Here is a 19,244-nt window from a genome sequence, read left to right as displayed (position 1 = left end):
ACACACCCCTCAGATCTGCCCCACAGAGGACACCCCTCCCTCAGATCTGCCCCACACAGGACACCCCCCCCTCAGATCTGCCCCACACAGGACACCCCCCCCCCTCAGATCTGCCCCACAGAGGACACCCTCCCTCAGATCTGCCCCACACAGGACACACCCTGCCCCACACAGGACACACCCTGCCCCACACAGGACACCCCCCCTCAGATCTGCCCCACACAGGACACATACCCTCAGATCTGCCCCACACAGGACACACCCTGCCCCACACAGGACACACACCCTCAGATCTGCCCCACACAGGACACACACCCTCAGATCTGCCCCACACAGGACACACACCCTCAGATCTGCCCCACACAGGACACACACCCTCAGATCTGCCCCACACAGGACACACACCCTCAGATCTGCCCCACACAGGACACACACCCGCAGATCTGCCCCTTACAAGGTCTTTCTCCCTCAGATGTGCCCCACACTGTGTTCCCAATCAGATCTTCCCCAAACAGGATGCACCTCACCCCCTCTCCAGTAACATAACACAAACCTTTCTCCCACAGAATGAATCATACATTTTCAACATAAATATATTCAGTTTATTATGTCGCAGATTCCTCAATAATCAGAAAGGATTGCATTGTAAGTGGCAGGTCCCTGCGTCCCCTGTGCTGTGATACCACCTGGTCCCATAGACACCTTCACATGGTCGCTCTTCACACAGGTGACACAAACGTAGCCCTCGCAAACGCATGGATCTTGTTCATGGGCTACCAGGCCCTGTCTCACACGTGAGTTGCAGCTGAGCCAATTTGATGGTCAGATCCCATCCTGCAAAGAAAGAGACATCTTCTCATCTTAACCTAGCATGTTTGAGCGCAGCCACCTTACCCACCCTTGTGTACTAGGTGGTCAGTGACTCGTAGCCCCGGGTGTCTGTAGTTTGCAGTGTGTGGTGCTTTGGCACATGGATTACTTCCTGTGAGTCCAGTGGTTTGTGTCCCTGTGCTCCGTGGCATACCGTTTGTGGCCTCTCACCTTGCATCCTCTCTCTAGCTCCTCCAGATCGTGCTCCCATCCCAGGAGTCGTACAAAGCGCCTGACTCCAGCGGTCACCTCCCCTAGCTCCATCACGTCAGACCCCCTGACTCCACGAAGGAAAGGGCCCACGGGCTCGCGATTAATCAGGACCCGGGGCGTTGACCCGCTGACTGAGTACGCCAGACTGGCGAAGGGTTCCACCTGACAAAGTGGCAGTTTTAACACTGGCTGCCAGACGACAATCTGCCCTTGTTTATCTACTCTTGTCTGTCTCTTACCCCTATCTTTTCTGTCTCTCCCATGCCCTTAGTCAGTCTCTCAACCTCACTTTTGTCTCTCTCCCATGTCTGTCTCTCCCCTCTGTCTGCCTCTCTCCCCACAGGGTCACTATGCCTTGTCTATGCCTTGTCTATGCACTTGCCTTTCTCTTTCCTTTCTGTCTGTCTTGGTCCTTCTAGCACCATTTGGTCTTTCTACTTACCTGTGTCTCTCTCCTCTGTCTATCTCACTCTCTGGTGTCTGTCTGTCTCACCCTCTCCTACGTTTGTCTCTCTCCCCTGCGTCTCGGCCTGCGTCTCTCTCACCTCCAGCGATGTCCCGATGATGAGCAGGAGATCTGCTCGGGGGAAGTCTGCCAGGTGCAGGAGGAAGCGAGGAGGCAGTTGCTCCCCAAAAAACACAATGTCAGGCTTAATGAGACCCCCACAGGACGAGCAGCGAGGGACCTGGGACTCCAACACGGCGTCCTGCAACAGATACACCCAAATTATACACACAGGGACCCAAGACCTCACTACAACTTCCTGCAACACAGACGACCCCAAATGATATACCGAGACCATAGACCCCAACACTATGTCCTGCAAGACCATTCTTTAGTAGATAAAACGCAGGACCTGGGTACCCAATATTGCGTTCTGCAACACCGGCCAAAATTATACACAGGGACCCAGTATCCCAACACTGCTTCCTGCAACACAGACACCCCGAAATAATACACACACGGACTTGAGACCCCAACACAGTTCCTGAGACACAGACACCCCAAAATTGTACAAAGGACCCGAGACCCCAATACTGTGTCCTGCAGCACAGACCACCCCCTAATTATTCGCAGGACGTGAGACCCATGTAGCCTGTCCCTCCCGCCGCAGAGTGACAGTGACAGAGGGGACATATGGCTCACCTGGAAGGTCTCTCCTGGGTAAGATTTGAGGCATGTGGTACACGTGGCTGATGCGAAGGAGCCGTGAGCTTCCACTAACTTCTCCAGAGGGACCCCGGCCACTGAAACACGAGCGGAATAGTGTGCGTGTGTATAAATATATATATATATATATATATACACACAACAATTAACCACAAGGCTTAATCTCATCCCTTCAGAGGGAGATGTCACTGACCCTATTAATTTATAGGAATCCTATGTATGGGGTGCCCCGTTGTCAAAGAGGGACGTGCCACTGATAATGTTTTCTTACTATAAATTAGGGTTATAGACACATTATTTTACATCAATATATAAATTCAGCTCGCCCATGAATTCTGCGGGAATGGAACATTCCAAGAATTGGGTGGGTGGAACCAGTTTAGTGTATTCATGACAACAGCCAGAGCCAATAAGATGGCACACTGTGATGATGCCTGAGCACAGCCTCCTGATTGGTTAATGTCACAGCCCTGATTTATAAGGATGGGGGAGATGCTGCACACCTCTAAATACCACATATAATAATAAATACCGGTGCTCCTGGTTCAGGATTCTCTGTGTGATAATCCATTTCTTTCTGGATAAAGGCCGTGTAAGGCCGAAACGTTACGGCAAACCCTTTGGCAATAAATCTGCATTTACAAATCCGCAGTGCCCAGTTCTTTTAACCCTTTATAGCCCTGATTTACACCATCCTCACCCCTCTCCAGCCCATCGATGTTCTGCGTGTAGAGGCGCAGGAGCACCCCCTTGTCGTGCAGGAGGCGCAGGAAGTGATGCGCGGGGTTGGGTCGGTGGCGCCCAGGCAGGAGCTCGTGGGAAAGGCGCAGGAATGGACGGGGGTCCTTGAGGAAGAAGCTTAGATCGAAGATGGCTTCCGGGTAAGGGAGGGAGTATTCCTGCAGCCTACTGTACAGCCCACTAGAGGGAGATCTGCAGGGAGAGACTGGCATGAGAGAGGGGAACAGAGTGGGAGACAGAGGGGTACTCCAAAGCGGTGGTTCAGGATTCCTGGCACCGATGGCCAAATGTAAGGCTGGAGAAAACCCATCTTGAGATAAACCTGTGCAGAGCCCAGACAGCCCCAAGGTCAGTCAAGTCCACAGGAATCTGTACACAGCACCCCAAAGACAGACAACCCCTAGCCAAGAGACTCCCTTATCAGACAAAAAGCTACTTAATTGTAATACCTTTTAGACCAATTAGTGCCATCAGATAATGCAACGGTAAGTGGAGAACATACATACAAAACACACTAGATGGCGCTCAAACACTATATCTAAGTGCAAATAACAGTGATAACCAATAAAATATAATCAATAAATTATATAACTTCACCGTGCAATAAAATAAAAGTAAAGACACTCAAACCCTTCTGGGACTGTTTCAGGGTCCTCAATCAAGATATTGGAACGGAATCAGGGGAGCGTCAGTACCTGGAAAAATATACAAACTACCATAGTGTGTACTGTTTGGCAATATAAACATGAGACATGGTAGTGCTCCAAGGAGCAAATAGAGGTGCTAGATAAGGACTATGTCCATAAACAGCAGACAAAAAGGGAGAACTATATCCCTGAAGAGAGACAACAGAGCCAAGGATTAAAAAGCTTTTTAATCCTTGGCTCTGTCTTCTCTCTTCAGGGATATAGTTCTCCCTTTTTGTCTGCTGTTTATGGACATAGTCCTTATCTAGCACCTCTATTTGCTCCTTGGAGCACTACCATGTCTCATGTTTATATTGCCAAACAGTACACACTATGGTAGTTTGTATATTTTTCCAGGTACTGACGCTCCCCTGATTCCGTTCCAATATCCGGTAAGTGGAGAACAGCTGTGTGTGGGAAGATCCTTTGTAACTGAACCAAGTTATTTTACCATCAAGGATCTTCCCAGTTCCTGAGATACTTACCGGTTTAATTGCTGGTGTTCTCTCCTGGATATTCAAAGATGGCGCTCGCAGTCATCCAGCAAGAAGCCCTTCGATGATGTGGTGGTTTCCTATTGGCCTTCAAGACTCGCGGGATTTGGCTGCCCATTTGATTTCCCTAGTCGGAGCAGAAACGCCAGCAACTCAACCAGTAAGTTTCTTGGAAACTCGCGGTCCAGCTCTGGAGGACCATCCTGGTTCAAACTATGCAGGCAGCATTGCTGCTCTAACCCTCAGAGTGCCACTGGAGGTCTGGCAGAACCAGAGTGCCCAAAGGACCTCTGGGTCACATGACCGCTTCATGATACGACCACTTCACGCTCCGTCAGAGTGGTGAGTCCGATCACCCCATAGAAAATGAACAAGTACCCATGACAGACCTGGTACGTCATAAATCCCTCTGACATGCCAGGGTCCATATGTGTGCCAGGTACGTCATTAGGGCACTCTATAGGTTGACCCTCTTCCTGAAGGGATGGATACTCCCATTAGTAACAAGCCTATGCACGCTAGCTTGTGGTACACGATAGCTGAATACAGGTGTCAAATAAAGAGGATTTTGTATGTGTCTTACATCGGCCTCCTGTTCGCGTTCCTTGATAGGGAGAGATCATTTGAGAGGGGCCCGAAAACAGACATTTCAACCTCCAGGGACTGAAATCAGGGATATGGCGGTTCTAGACCACAAAATGGCATTTTAATTGGAAATTACTAATTTTTATTCCTTTTTATGCCTGAGACGCATATACTAACAAAAATTAGCAGGACTGACTCCAAATCAATGAGTGTTGACAATTTTGAGATAGAGAGAGTAGGGGAGATAGACTGTCGCTCATACTTAAGTGTCACATACGTACATTACAATCACACGCGGTCACCTGAAGTCTGGGATCCCACTGTCGGTGCTGATACCAGCTCCCACCATAACCAGCACCCGCCGACACAGCCCCCCCTGTATCCTGAGCACCACATCTTGGAGAGAGAGACTAGTATTCCCGCTGCCACCTCCCCCTCCCCCAGCGGGGACCCTGCTCTGGCTGTGATGGGAGAAATGACACAACACATCACTAGTATTATATATACGTGTTACATTGTATATAACATGCATCCAATCAGAACACGCCTCTCAATGCTAAAAGTTAGCCTCCCACGTAAGAATACCCCAGGAAACCAGCATTTCACATGGTTCCATTGTTTTTAAATGGTGCCTTAATTATAAGATGTCACTATGGGGCAATAAGGCACTCAGAAGTTGGGTCACTGCAATAAGATATTATAGGGTCCGTGTCAGAGCAATAAGGCACTCAGGAGCTGGGTTACTGTAATAAGAAGCAACAGTCAGTGCTGGGGTAATAAGGCACTCCGGAGCTGGGTTACTGCACGGAGATGTTGCAGGATCACCAGTAGAGCAAATAATGCCGTCAAGAGCTGGGTAACTGTGATAAAATGTTATAAAATCACCGTTGGAGCGTTAAGGCAGTGGGGCGCAAACTTTTTTCCCTGCGCCCCCTTGCCGGCAGTCCCCTTATCTCCGCGCCCCCCCCCCCCCCTCACCCCGACGGCATGAAATCACGTTGCCATAGCAACGTGACGTCACGTGACCTCGAAGCGTAATTTGACGCCGCGTTGCCATGGCGATGCGTGTGAGAAGCCAATGCCTTTGGGAAGTGCGCGGGGCCTCACCCCGCGCCCCCCATTTTGCGCACCGCTGCGTTAAGGCACTTAGGAGCTGGGCTGCTACGATAAGATATTACAGCATCCCTGATGGAGCAATTAGGCACTCAGGAGCTTGGCTGCTGCTATACGAGGTTGTAGGGTCACTGCTAGGGCGATTAGGCACTGGGTTACTGCAATAAGATGTTACAGGGTTACTGCTGGGGCAATATGGCACGCATTAGCTGCGTTACTGCAAGATGATTTTTCATGATAAGTGCTGAGGCTACTATGAACTCAGTAGCTGGGTTATTGCACTAGTATGTTATATGGGTTATAGGGTCACAGATGGTACGTGTCGGTCACTTACAAGTTATGTACCTTTTAGGGTCACAGATGGTACGTGTCGGTCACTTACAACTTATGTACCTTTTATGTAAACGTCCCTCTCCTTTGAGGCAGCAGGAGGGTACTTTAGAGCAGTTACAGCAGAAGTAGGGCAGCAGCGGTTTGGGGCTCCCTCCCCAGCAGAAGGCGCGTCCCCCTCTCGCTGCAAGAGAAATAGAGAGAGACAATCACTGCAGGAGGAGACGCGAGGGTCTGCGGATCTCAAACAGAGAAGGGGTTAATGGGCGATGGTCTGCAGGTTTCTGGTAAGGGGATAGTGTCAGAGCGAGTGTTACCTGTCACCCGCTGCTGAGTTACAGACCCCAAGAGCACCTGCCTGAGAGATGGAACACCAATCACCCAGAGCACAGCCATCCTCTGTGCAGTGTGTGCGCACAGGGATTTCTGTGTATAACGCTGTCTGTATATATAGCTGTGTGTGTATATCGCTGCCTGTATATACAGCTGTATGTGTGTGCAGCTGTCTGTCTGTATAGCTGTGTTTTCTAGCTCTGTGTGTCTAACTGTTTGTGTGTATCTAGCTGTCTGTGTACATGCGTAGCTGTGAAGATAGTTGTGTATCCAGTAGTCCGTGTGTGTAATGTTTTGTAACTTGCTGTCTTTGTGTATAGTTGTGGATGTAGTTGTGTGTCTATCGCTGTATGTACTTTTGTAGCTAGTTGTGTGTGTAGTCCTATGTTTAGTTGTGTGTGTAAATTTGTATCTAGCTGTGTGTGTTGTCCTGTATCTAGTTGTATAATTCTATATCTAGTTGTGTAATTGTATCTAGTTGTGTAATTCTGTATCTAGCTGTGTGTGTAGTCCTGTAGTAGCTAGCTGTGTGTGTAGTTTTGTAGCTGTGTGTGTAGCTCTGCAGCTGTGTAGCTGTGTGTGTAGTCCTGTAGCTTGCTGTGTGTAGTTCTGTAACTAGCTGTGTATGTGTGTGTAGGTACCGTATAATCCCGAATAGAAGGTCGTCACTTGTCAGTGTCATTGCCTCTGTCCCTCCCGCTCACTGTCCCCTCTGCACACACATATATACACACATCCCTATATTACTCCTGGGTGGTAATCACATAGTAAAGGTAACTCTCTCTGCCCTTGGGCTCTCAGGCTGAGGCATGTGTCACCACAGGGGCCTGGAGTTTGATAGACAGGCCGCAGGGAGTTGTTAGGGGGCGTTGCCTAGTAACGGTTGGAATTGCGGCCGCGCAGCATGACGGGAGTTGTAGTTTCACCAAGGGTGCTTTACGGCTCGGGCGGTTTCACGTGACCGGAAGTGAGTGTGCATGTTGTAGCGGGCACTTCCGGTGGCAGCGGCTGATTTCCCTCACGTTTCCTGGGTACTGTCTCATCCTTCTCCCGCAGACATGAGGGACGTGACCGGCTTCCTGCAGCTGCAGCAGAGCCAGAGCCCCGGGCCCGAGAGGGCAGCGATGTGGCATCGGATGGAGGAGCTGTACAACAAAAAGTGAGGGCACAACAACTACAGAACTAGGGAAGGGGAACACAACCATATAGTGATGGCACAAAGTGATAAGACAATATTACACAACCAGGGGCAGGAGACACAACCACAGAATGCTACAACAGTTACACAATCACAAGAATGACACAACCATGGCTTCTCACTTTGTGCAATCATGATAACATTACACAACCAGGTGCAGGAGACACAGCCACACAACAACACAACCATAGAATGATACAACATATACACAATCGCAAGGATGACACAACCATATCATAACAGCTACACATCCAGGGACAGCAGATACAACCATAATAATAATACAACAACTGCACAATCACATAATGACAGCTCCATACTCACATAATGATAACAGCTACACAACTAGGGAAGGGGAAAACAACCATATAATGATAGCACAAAGTGATAAGACAATATTACACTACCAGGGTCAGGAGACACAACCACAGAATCCTACAACAGCTATACATTCACAATGATGACACAACCATATCATGATTGCACAACGTGAGAATGCAACAGCTACACATCCAGGGACAGCAGATACAACCAAATAATAATAATACTACAACCAAATAATAATACAACTGCACAATCACATAATGATAACAGCAACACAACTAGGAGGGTAACACAGCCATATTATTATGGCATAACGTTATAAGACGGCTATTGCATCTATGGGGCAGCAGATACAGCCACACAATAATACAACTACACACTCACATAATGATAACAGCTACACTACTAACTGAGGTAACACAAACTTTGTAATAAGACAACTACACAACCAGGGGAAGGAGACACAACCGCACAATAATAATATAACTACAACACAATCAGGAGATGGGGACACCACCATATGATAGTAGCAAAACTAGGAATTGGGGGGGGGGGGGGAGGTGGTACAAACATATATGGTAACAGAAAATAACACAGCCACCTACTGTTAACACAAATGCTTCACAATGATGACAATACTATACGAGTAGGAGAGGAGCATAAACTGTGATAACGCCACAACTGCACAACCAGGACAAGGAGAGACAACTGTACAGTGATTATATAACAAGTACACAATCGAGAGGGGGGCACAACATCATAATTGTTACATAAACACAGCTATAGCACCTCTACACAACCATTAATGCTACACAATATTTATTTTAAAACTGAGGGGGCATAGGACAACATCACACAGTCGCATTGGTAGCCCAAGCGTATTAATGGTTCAGAATGAGTACTGAGAAAATACACAATCGTCACATTGTGACAACACAACCAGGGGCAGGCATAAGGCAGTTCCAGAATAAAACCACCACAAGAACATAAAGAATAAGATGTACAGAATACAACTACACAATGTGTGTGTTCTGTTTGTCAGGCTCTGGCACCAGGTGACTTTGCAGCTCCTGGAGTTTGTGGAGGATCCGGAGTGTGCTAAAGGAGATGGCCTCATTAAGGTGACTATGTAACCCTGCTTCATGCTATTACACCAAACCCTCAACCTCATGTTCCCATGCAATGTGCAGAACTTCTGTATCCCATAGATCTTTTCTATACCACCCACTGCCTGTGGATCTGTGTTGGCCTCTATGCAAATGCCCATTGGCACTACACCGCCCTTTTCCAACCACTGCCCTATGACATATCACCACCCTTTCCAGGCTGGCACTATACCACTCCTCTTTCCCCTATTCCACCCTTAATACCCGCTAGAGCTCTACTTTCCAGCACCTCATCCATCTATTGTCTCTCCTCAGCTCTACGAGAACTTTATCAGTGACTTTGAGCATAGGTAAGATCCAAGTTATACTCCCTCTGTGACTTCACATTGACCCTGCTTCCTTGGTCGTCTCTGTCCCTCCGTTCTTGACGTCACTTTTTTCCTGCCTCCCAGGCGCTGGCACTTCATCATGTCTTTCGTTTCAGAATTAACCCGTTGTCTCTGGTTGAAATTATCCTCTGTGTGGTGCGACAGATGACAGGTGAGGAAAGGACTATGTGTGACAGCTAGTTCTGTTAGACAATGGGTTTGGAGGGGGTGGTATGTGGTGCTGGGTTGTGATGTCTTGGTGCGCTGGCCCCGGTTGTGAGGCGTTATGCGCTGGCTCTGGTTGTGGGGCGTTGGCGCACTTGGAGAAGGAGACGAAAGGGGGGCTGTTCCTAGGTCTGATGACTTGGGATGGGAGATGTTCCACAAGTCACTTTTGTTTGTCTTGTAGATCCTACGGTGGCTCTCGCCTTCTTGGAGAAGACACGGGAGAAGGTTTGTGGCTCTGTTTATATTCACGTGGCTGAGGCGTTGTACCGAAAATACATTGACTGCTCTCTGAGGGCCCACGAGGCTATGGATGGTATGGTGGTCCTGTCTCCTAGAAGAAAATGTTGATCTCGGTCTCCCAATGATTTCAGGTAAAGAGCAGCGACGAGGCGGTGATATTGTGCAGAACGGCCATTGGTGCACTGAAGCTAAACATCGGAGACCTACAGGCCACTAAGGTGTGTGTGTGTGTGTGTGTGTGTGTGTGTGTGTGTGTGTGTGTGTGTGTGTGTGTGAAGTGACATCAAATGTCACTGTGGGGAGTGTAAATGTTCCCTCTGAGCACCCCACCACTTCATGTAATGTCAGGTTGGGTGGCAGTAGGAGGCGCCCTTCAGTGTCAACCTTGGTGAGAAAAGTTTGGCGCCTGGTGAGACCCGTGAAATGAAGGCAGCAGGGATAGTCCCTCTATTTGAACTCTGACCCCTCCTATCCCTATACCCAGGAGACTATCGAGGCGGTGGAGGAGATGATGGGAGGATTGGCTGGAGTGACCTCGGTGCACAGCCGCTTCTATGACCTCTCTAGCAAGTACTATCAGACAATCGGTAACCACGCCTCCTACTACAAGGATGCGCTGCGCTTCCTGGGATGTACTGAACTTAAAGACCTGCCAGGTAAAAAGGGTGCTTCCATGAGTCTTAACATATCAGAACAGAAAGTCGGTGCATTATGTCACCCGGTCCTGTGTTCTTGCAGTGTCAGAACAGCAGGATAGAGCCTTCACTCTGGGATTGGCCGGGCTGCTTGGGGATGGAGTCTACAACTTTGGAGAACTGGTGAGTCATCTGAAGTTTCACACCTGAAGAGAAGGGGCATGAGGCATCCCATGGTGGGTAGTGGTGGCACTTTGAAGATGCCACCTGCCCACAAACAACTAAGTGTTAGATGAGAAGGGAAAGATAGAGGGGTATCCTCTTGGTCAGAAGAAGAGATGTTTCCTCTGGGTGTGGGATGGATCAACAGGGGAAAGTTGCTTTCCAGTGCATCCTGACCATCTTCCTCTCTAGCTGATGCACCCGGTGCTGGAGTCCCTTCGCAGCTCAGACCGGCAGTGGCTGATAGACACGCTCTACGCCTTCAACAGCGGCAACGTGGAGAACTTCCGAGCTAAGAAAACGGCATGGGGACAACAGGTGAGAGCCCAGAGACTGTGTGAGACACACACGCACGGATTCTGATATCCCATTCATTTCCGGTGTCTGCGTACACTAGTGGTGGGCAACATGATATGCTTCAGCCTCACAGGGGACATTACCCTTAACATTCACTAAAGCAGTAGAACACATAGGGGCGAGTGAGACGTGTTGGGGGGTAGGAACTATATCTCTTGCTTTCTCTTCCCTACGCGCAGAGCACAGGGATGTTGCAGTCGCAGTTAGGAGGGCCTCCCTGGTCAGCTGCTTAATGCCAGTTGCGCTCATTAATACTGTCCCGCTCCTATCCTTACTCAGAACTGGTGTTGAGCGTAGTCGAGCGGGACGCGATGTATGTGCGTTCTGTACAGCTGACCGGAGGGAGCGGGAAGACACTCCGATCTGCAGCAGCAACGTCTCCGCGCTCTGCACTGGGGAGAGAGGGCAAGCAGGCTGTCGTGGGCCCACCCGAGGCCCATGCTTCTCCTGGATCCCTGGTTTGCCAATCTGTCACTGAGCAGGGCCCTGGGAGAGAGGGCACCCGTTGGGAGATGTAGGTGAAGCCCTCATGCTGCCTGTTGCCCACCAATGGTCTACAATCTGACGTGTGCTTTATTTTGTGTCTTTTCACGACTTTGCCTGTGTCTGATCTCCTGTCTACTCCTAAAAATATAGAAATTGACGGCAGACTTTACTATTAAGACTCTACTAGTAAGACCACACCTTGAATATGGAGTACAATTTTGGGCACCAATCCTAAAAAAAGACATTATGGAACTAGAGAGAGTGCAGAGAAGAGCCACCAAATTAATAAAGGGGATTGATAATCTGACGTATGAGGAGAGGCTAGCTAAATTAGATTTATTTACATTAGAATAGAGGCGTCTAAGGAGGGATATGATAACTATATACAAATATATTCGGGGACAGTACAGGGAGCTTTCAAAAGAACTATTCATCCCACGGGCAGTACAAAGGACTCGGGGCCATCCCTTAAGGTTGGAGGAAAGGAGATTTCACAGTAAGGGCAGTTAAAATGTGGAATTCATTATCCATGGAGACTGTGATGGCAGATACAATAGATATGTTCAAAAAAAGGTTGGATATCTTTTTAGATAGGAAAGGTATACAGGGATATACCAAATAAGTAAACATGGGAAGGATGTTGATCCAGGGATTAATCCGATTGCCAATTCTTGGAGTCGGAAGGAATTTATTTTTCCCCTTACGAGATATCATTGGATTATATGACACTGGGGTTTTTTGTTTGCCTTCCTCTGGATCAATAAATAAGTATAGATATAGGATAAAGTATCTGTTGTCTAAATTTAGCATAGGTTGAACTTGATGGACCTACGTCTTTTTTCAACCTCATCTACTATGTAACTATTTGATCTTTGGCTTTCTTTCGTATTCAGGGTAGTCTTGTGTCTATCCCAAACATTGTTGAAGTGAAACCTCTTTGGTGGCACCTATTGAATTTTGATGGGACAAATCTACTGCATGGGGACGAAAATCTGTCACAGAAGTGATGTAATGTGGCGGTGTTGGTTGTGCATGCGCAGACACAACCATCGCAGCCAGTGCATGCGCAGAACCAGTATTCGCCAAGTGCGCATGCGCAGAAATGTCCGTAAAGGCTGTAATTTGCTGCTGTTGGTGCATGCGCAGACGTGGCCATTACAGCCAGTGCATGTGCAGAACCGTCCGTAAATAAGCGCGCATTCGCAGAAACGGAAGTCTACGAGTACGCATGCGCGCAGTAGTCCCTTGCAGCGTGTGCCTGCGCAGAAGCGACCTTTGCCACGTCCGCATGCACAGAGACAACCGTCGCCTCATGCGCATGCACCGGAGGCTATCTCTGCTTGCGCATACGAATAGACTGCCACATTCACATGCGCAGAAAAGTGTGCCGGCGCATGCGCAGAGGCAGTGACACACACCAGCTGCTGTGGTCTGTGTACACATGCATAAACATACAAACTAAAGGAACAGTGTTATTAGAGGAATTCCCAGTGAGTATAAATATAGAAGTGCAAATAGCAAAAATTTGAACCATATTATGTATCATTAAAAACAAGAAGTGGCAAAGATGTAAGGTGTGTAAACATATAACACATGAATTGTATATATATTCATATAATATAGTAACTGTAATGATTTTAAAAAAACGGGTATGCGCCGAGCACGCACGTTATAGAGTCAGTCAACCTTCTTTGCATTTTGTCACTGAGATTGTGTCTTTATTTTTATGGTTTGCATTGAATGAAATACTTTTCTGAGTAACGGCATTTAGATACTTTACAATACAAAATATATGTATCTTACTTTAGTTAACGTAATTCATTTATATCATGTATTTCAAGTGATAATATGGGAAGTTCGACACCACAATACATCAAATGTATGTGATGTGGTTCCTCGCGTTCCCTCTGCCTCCCCCCAACTTTAAGCATCACCTTTTTGTCCTAGAATTTGCCTCTAAAATATGCTTCTCTCCGGCACTTTAAGGGTTTCAACAATGTATTGGAAAGTTCCAACCATATCCCCATCGCGTGTCTCTCCTCTAAGCCGTACATATTAGGGTCCTTTTTAGTCTTCCCTGATACATTTTATGCTGTAGATCATGTCTCACTGTAGTTTCTCTTCAATGTATTTATGGCCTTTCGGAGATCTGGTCTCCAGAACTAAACGCTGTACTCTTGGAGAGGTCTTACCACTGATCTATAACATGGGATCGCCCCACCCCCTCTCTCTGCTGCTAATACCTCTCTGTACAACATAGCACCCTGCTCCTTTGTCTCATTGCTCGCCTGCTTTTAAATCCGCAGAAATAATGACTCCCGGGTGCCTTTCCTCTATAGTAGTTGACATGGGGCTATTCATTCTGCTTTTGGATTTTTGTGAGCCAGATGCATTATTTTGCACTTATTGGTATTACATTGCACTGGTCACACGCTCGACCATTCCTCTAATCTACCGAAATAATTGATCAGATTGTTTCCCCTCAACCCCACGAGTGCCGGCGGCTACAAGGCCTACTTTCCTTTCCAGACTACCTGTAATGTCAATAATAAAGATAATAAAAAGCATCCACCCCCCACCCCCCCAGTAAATCCATGCTGCCTGTGAGATATGGTGCTCAAAATCACATGTGAACTGTGTCACAAAATAGTGTCTTTACAGAAGTCTTAAGATTCAGGTAAACATGGCGATGTCCTCAATATTACTGTCCCTCGTAAAAGTGCCACGGAGATAGTGAAGATGCCTAGTGGTCTGTCACAGTATGTGAAAAGGAAAGATCCAGCGCTCCACGGATTTGCAAAAGTATCACGTTTATTGCGCCATACACATAAATTTGATACTTTTGCAAATCCGTGGAGCGCTGGATCTTCCATTTTCACAGTTCAAGCTTGGATGTTTGTGACAGGTATCCCTTTGCACCAGCAGCACCGGCAATACTGTTTTGTTTTTTGACTAATGGTGTGCAGCATATCACTGTTCATTTGACTCCCACAGTATGTGGCACCTAATCAGACTCAATAAGGCAAGATGTACAAATGCAGAGCCAGGAAACATAAAGGGACTGTGCCCATGTTTGTCTTTTTATACTAAATCATACTGACTTGGTGATCACTGGGACCTAAGTTCTCATCCGTAATGACATCGGATTCTCTGTCTCTGTTTGTAAGTATTTGTTAGAATTGCTTCTTTGCAGGTGGGCTCTCACAAATTGCTTGAGAGAGTTCTTTTTATTTATAAAATGTGTTACCAGGAAGTATTACATTGAGAGTTACCTCTCGTTTTCACGTATGTCCTGGGCACAGAGTTATGATGACAGATACATGGTTACAAATACATGGGAATATAAATAAAGATACACATGCATGCCTCACTACCTTCTCCCGAATCCATACCTCTTACAGTGGAATTACCTCCTCTTCTGAGATCCCAATTTCTTGACTACGTGCCTCCTATTAATTTCAGAAACACCCACCTGTTCTTCCTGTAGTAGGTGCTTTTGCCGTGCAGTTCTGCCCTCGCTAGTGTAACGTAGAGGTGGTGCAGAATAGATTGAGGGATACGCCTGTGAACTATAACCCTCGGCCTCCCAAAGCTCCTAGTAGTCCAGACTACCCTTCTCGGAGGCCTCTGAGGCAGCAGTTGCCCTTTAGGTGGTGCCTGCGTGTGGCAAGAGGATAAACAAAACCTAACTATTTCAGCCTAGCAATCTCCTCCCAAAACAGCGAAGTGGCTACAGATGGGACAACACCTGCATTTCCAGAATATTTTGCAGACAACTACTGCCTTCCATCTATTGCGTTGTACAACACCAAACATTGTAGCAGCAGTAAAAGCTATTGACCGTGCTGTGTACACTTCTGCTGCGTCCAACTCCTGCTTGTTTAAAGCTCAACCTGCTGCACTTGGAATAACCAGATCCCTACATGCAGAGTGAGCATCTTTTGTTTTTCTCCCTCTCTCCTGATGCAGAGGGGAGAGGGATGTACACGAGAGTCCCTGCCAGTCCACTCTGTCCCATTGTTCTATTCCGCTCTCTTACCTGTGTTTCCTCTTTACCTTTAGCCGGACTTGTCTGCCAATGAGTCCCTTCTGCTAAAGAAGATCCAGCTGCTGTGTCTTATGGAGGTGAGAAGGGAGGGGATGTGTATACAAATGCTGGAGGGAGGGTCGGCAAACCAATCGGGGGTAGACACAGTCACCTGTAAGGAAATTCTGGGGGGTGGTGGTGTTGAGTAAGCCCTCGTGCTCCTTGTCATGTATTTTGTCCCTTGAAATACTTTCTGGTACTGTCTGTGTACAGCTATTTGTCAGGATACACTTTCCAAAATATTGCTTACAGTGTGTCTGCACTTGCCTTTCAATCTCTTCCACCTCCCACCTCTCACCTGGTCTTCCTCTGTTCCCCAGATGACATTCACGCGTCCTGCTAACCACCGCCAGCTTACCTTCGATGAGATAGCGAAGAGCGCGCAGGTTAATGTAAATGATGTGAGTACAAGGCTTTTAGTTTACCGGTCTCTCCGTTATAATGGCCCTATCTCTCATTCGGAGGCGTCCCGCCTAGATCTCGGTTGGCCGATGTGGAACGTCTGGTTATAAAGCCTCTCTTTCATATACCTGTTTATGGACTATGGCCATTTGCTTTTCTTCTCTCTCGCTCTTATTTTTCGACATCTCGCTTGTGGAACTTCCTATTCTAAAGACTCTGTCCCTCGTTCTGTCTCTAATCCATTGGTGGCCAACAGGTCACCAACCTGTAAGACCCTGCAGCTTCTCCCAGAGGGAGCAGAGGTGTTGCTGCCGCGGATTGGAGCTTGTCCCCACACCCTAGGTCCAGCTGTTTTATTACAGAGTACTCGGTGTCCTGCTCCTCTCCTGTGCTCAGCACTAGGAGTGGGACAGTACCTATTGGCATGTCAGCATTAGACTGCGCTCAGGGTAGAGGTAGCGTGCGTGTGCCCGCCATTGTGCGCTGCTGTCTCCCGGGCGATGTGTGAACATCCCAATACTGGGCTGCAGCAGATTAGGGAGGTGATCGGGGTGGGGCGTGGCAAACATGCCACGGAGCTGGTTCGCCCTCATTGCCTGAACCAGCTCATGTGACGCTGACGTAACGCTACTGCAGCCTGAAGGACAATTTCACTTGTCTGTCCAAACTGTAGCAGCGTCAATGCGCAACTTGGGCACCAGGAGGAGCATTTATCTTGCTATAGCTCATTCTCTAACATGAGAATGTCCCGATCGCGCGCATGTAGCGACGCCGGCACCCTGAGCGCAGCCTAAGGCAGCCGACACGGGAGACTGGGGAGGTGTTCCCACCCATCATTGCAATGTCCCTGTGCATGGGGAAGAGAGGTGCACCTCACCCCCCATGTCTCCCATCTGCTCTCTCATGTTATCCTTTCAATTAGTCTCTCCCCCTCTTCCCCCTGCATGTCACCCTCTCTCCTTCTCTCCCCATGGGTCCCTCTCCCTCCCATCCAGCACACACCCCTCACATCTCCCAGTCGCCCCCCCAGTGTTTTCTATGACGCCGGTGCGTGTTAACCCTTTCGCTTTCAGTGTGGACAGCCATGCTTTGCTGGGCCCCCTTGCAACCCTTGAAGTGCATCATGTTGGCCACCGCTGCTCTAATCGGTCTGTCTGTCTGTCTCTCTCTGGGTTGGTAATCGTATTCAGGAAGCTTCCCCTTGGCACTTCTCCCTCAGACCCTTATTCATTCTCCTGCGCAGCAGCTGCCCCCGTGAATATTTTGAATAGGATCAGATTCTCCTGTACTGAGAAGTGGCTTCACATCATATTGATGAGGGGACTCTCCTCTCCTGTATGGAGATCCTGGTTATGAAGCATCTCTTGTTCTGTCTCACAGGTGGAGCTCCTGGTTATGAAGGCCCTGTCGGTGGGGCTGCTCCGTGGTAGTATTGACGAGGTAGATAAGCGAGTGCACATCACGTGGGTACAGCCTCGGGTTCTGGATCTGCAGCAGGTAAAGGCTCCACACCCCTTTTCTCCTGCTCAGTCTGGGACAGCCAACTCTGTCAGCAACCTCTCCCTGGATTTTCTTTCTCCAGTCTGGTTTTTATTCCTGTGTTTAACAGGATCTATTTCCCCATCTTGTGCATAACCGTATCTTTCTCCTCACCAGATTAAGGGTATGAAGGACCGCCTTGAATTCTGGTGCACAGACGTGAAGAGCATGGAGATGCTGGTAGAACACCAAGCCCACGATATCTTGACGTAACTCCCATTCATCTTTGTCACTGTACAGAGAGACCGCAGCTCTGTTAACGGGACCTGCTGCGATTTTCAGCACGGTGTAGGGGTTATAACAGGACTCATTTGGGAGTGTTTCGGTCCCCTGATGTTGTTGTATGAAACGTCCAATCTGTTTTCTAGCTTTAGCTATAGGATGCAGCCTCTTCCTTGTTGTGATATGGGGTTTGTGTCTGCACTGAGGCAGCGACGGGAAAATAAACCAATTTCTGTAAAAATGGTCCTGTATCCGTGTGCATCTTGTACTGAAAGTGGTTAATGCACCATAACTGGATCTTTCAACCGTCCCTAGTGTAAATAGACACACAGGCCCCATTTCAGTATGTTGTGAAAGTCCTGCGCTGGAGACTATTTTAGTCCCACTCATTTGAATGGGGCTGATCTTTTATTCGGCACGGAGAAGACTGCATATTAAATAATTGCCACCGTGAGGACCTGTAGCTCATTGTCTGTCGGGCTTATTAAAGGTAAACAATTTCTTCAAAGTGCAGGTCCCCTCAAAGACCGATACAAAATAGAGCTCTACTCGCACGTTCATAACATTTCAGATCCCATATGGGCCCATCAGGTGAAGGGCCCATATGGGGACCTGAAACATTGTTAGTCCATTGTTCTTGGCTAAATGGGGAACTTCATTATGAACTTGTGAGTAGAGCTCTGCTTTGTATCTCTGTCTTAGAGGAGACCCGCACTTTGAAGAAGTTGTGTTGGCTGCACAAGCCGGATTCTCCTCGCCTGTGGCTGTTTCCCCGCACTTTGGAATTGGGCTTATTAAAGGTGACATGTCCCTCCCAGTGACACTACTGGTTTACCAGCACACCTTCCCATTGATGGGCGATGGGAGCACTCCCTCCCATGGAAGGATGCTGTCTCATCACATTATTTACATGGCAGCATCAGAGTATGGGTTAGCGTTATAAGATCAGTAAAACAAACTGCGCGTTATGCTTTGTAAAAGAAACATGTTAAGAAGATATGTTGCCCACCAATGTGATAAGTTTATGTGTCTCCCACCCCCAGCTCTGGCCCCTCTCTTGCTTATTGTCACAATCGGTTACATTATAACAGAGATCAGAAGCTACATATCACTATATTGATAAACTATAATATTCTAGAACAGGTTATGCAGCAAGATTATCCAACTTGTTACTTTGCATGTCAACATTTTGTCATATTTGTGTAAGATCGACAGCATTACCTTTTTAATATAGTTATATAAAATAATGTTACATGTTATCGAATACCATAAATTCTTCTAATTACAATAAGTA

General features: G+C 47.8%; 2 protein-coding genes across 9 annotated transcripts; one reads left to right on the top strand and one right to left on the bottom strand.

Moving 5' to 3' along the window:
• Positions 1-579: 579 nt before the first annotated feature.
• SIRT3 (sirtuin 3) lies at positions 580-7,408 on the bottom strand. 7 transcript variants are annotated; one of them, XM_075566929.1, is made up of 9 exons: positions 7,178-7,389; positions 6,521-6,561; positions 6,267-6,387; positions 5,063-5,221; positions 2,955-3,187; positions 2,231-2,331; positions 1,629-1,790; positions 1,042-1,245; positions 580-852 (listed from the first exon to the last, which is right to left on the bottom strand). In XM_075566929.1, exons 1-9 carry the CDS (start codon positions 7,216-7,218, stop codon positions 823-825), a joined length of 1,092 nt encoding a protein of 363 aa, XP_075423044.1. In that variant the 5' UTR covers positions 7,219-7,389; the 3' UTR covers positions 580-822. The 7 variants fall into 7 exon arrangements, with proteins under 7 accessions (XP_075423044.1, XP_075423045.1, XP_075423050.1 ...); XM_075566930.1 differs by having other exon boundaries at positions 580-834; positions 7,178-7,388; XM_075566935.1 differs by lacking the exon at positions 6,521-6,561 and having other exon boundaries at positions 7,301-7,408.
• Positions 4,370-18,193, top strand: PSMD13 (proteasome 26S subunit, non-ATPase 13). 2 transcript variants are annotated; one of them, XM_075566927.1, is made up of 14 exons: positions 4,370-4,517; positions 7,593-7,695; positions 9,101-9,179; positions 9,480-9,514; positions 9,649-9,704; positions 9,942-9,985; positions 10,132-10,218; positions 10,485-10,656; positions 10,739-10,818; positions 11,050-11,175; positions 15,763-15,825; positions 16,108-16,188; positions 17,570-17,686; positions 17,846-18,193. In XM_075566927.1, the coding sequence occupies exons 2-14, from the start codon at positions 7,595-7,597 to the stop codon at positions 17,939-17,941; spliced, it is 1,137 nt and encodes a 378-aa protein (XP_075423042.1). In that variant the 5' UTR covers positions 4,370-4,517; positions 7,593-7,594; the 3' UTR covers positions 17,942-18,193. The 2 variants fall into 2 exon arrangements, with proteins under 2 accessions (XP_075423042.1, XP_075423041.1); XM_075566926.1 differs by lacking the exon at positions 4,370-4,517 and having other exon boundaries at positions 7,503-7,695.
• Positions 18,194-19,244: the final 1,051 nt, after the last annotated feature.

Source organism: Ascaphus truei, chromosome 12 (assembly GCF_040206685.1).
Source record: "Ascaphus truei isolate aAscTru1 chromosome 12, aAscTru1.hap1, whole genome shotgun sequence".
NCBI classification, from domain to species: Eukaryota; Metazoa; Chordata; class Amphibia; order Anura; family Ascaphidae; genus Ascaphus; species Ascaphus truei.
Note: the sequence above shows the minus strand (reverse complement) of the source record. Positions and strands in the feature narration are given on the sequence as shown.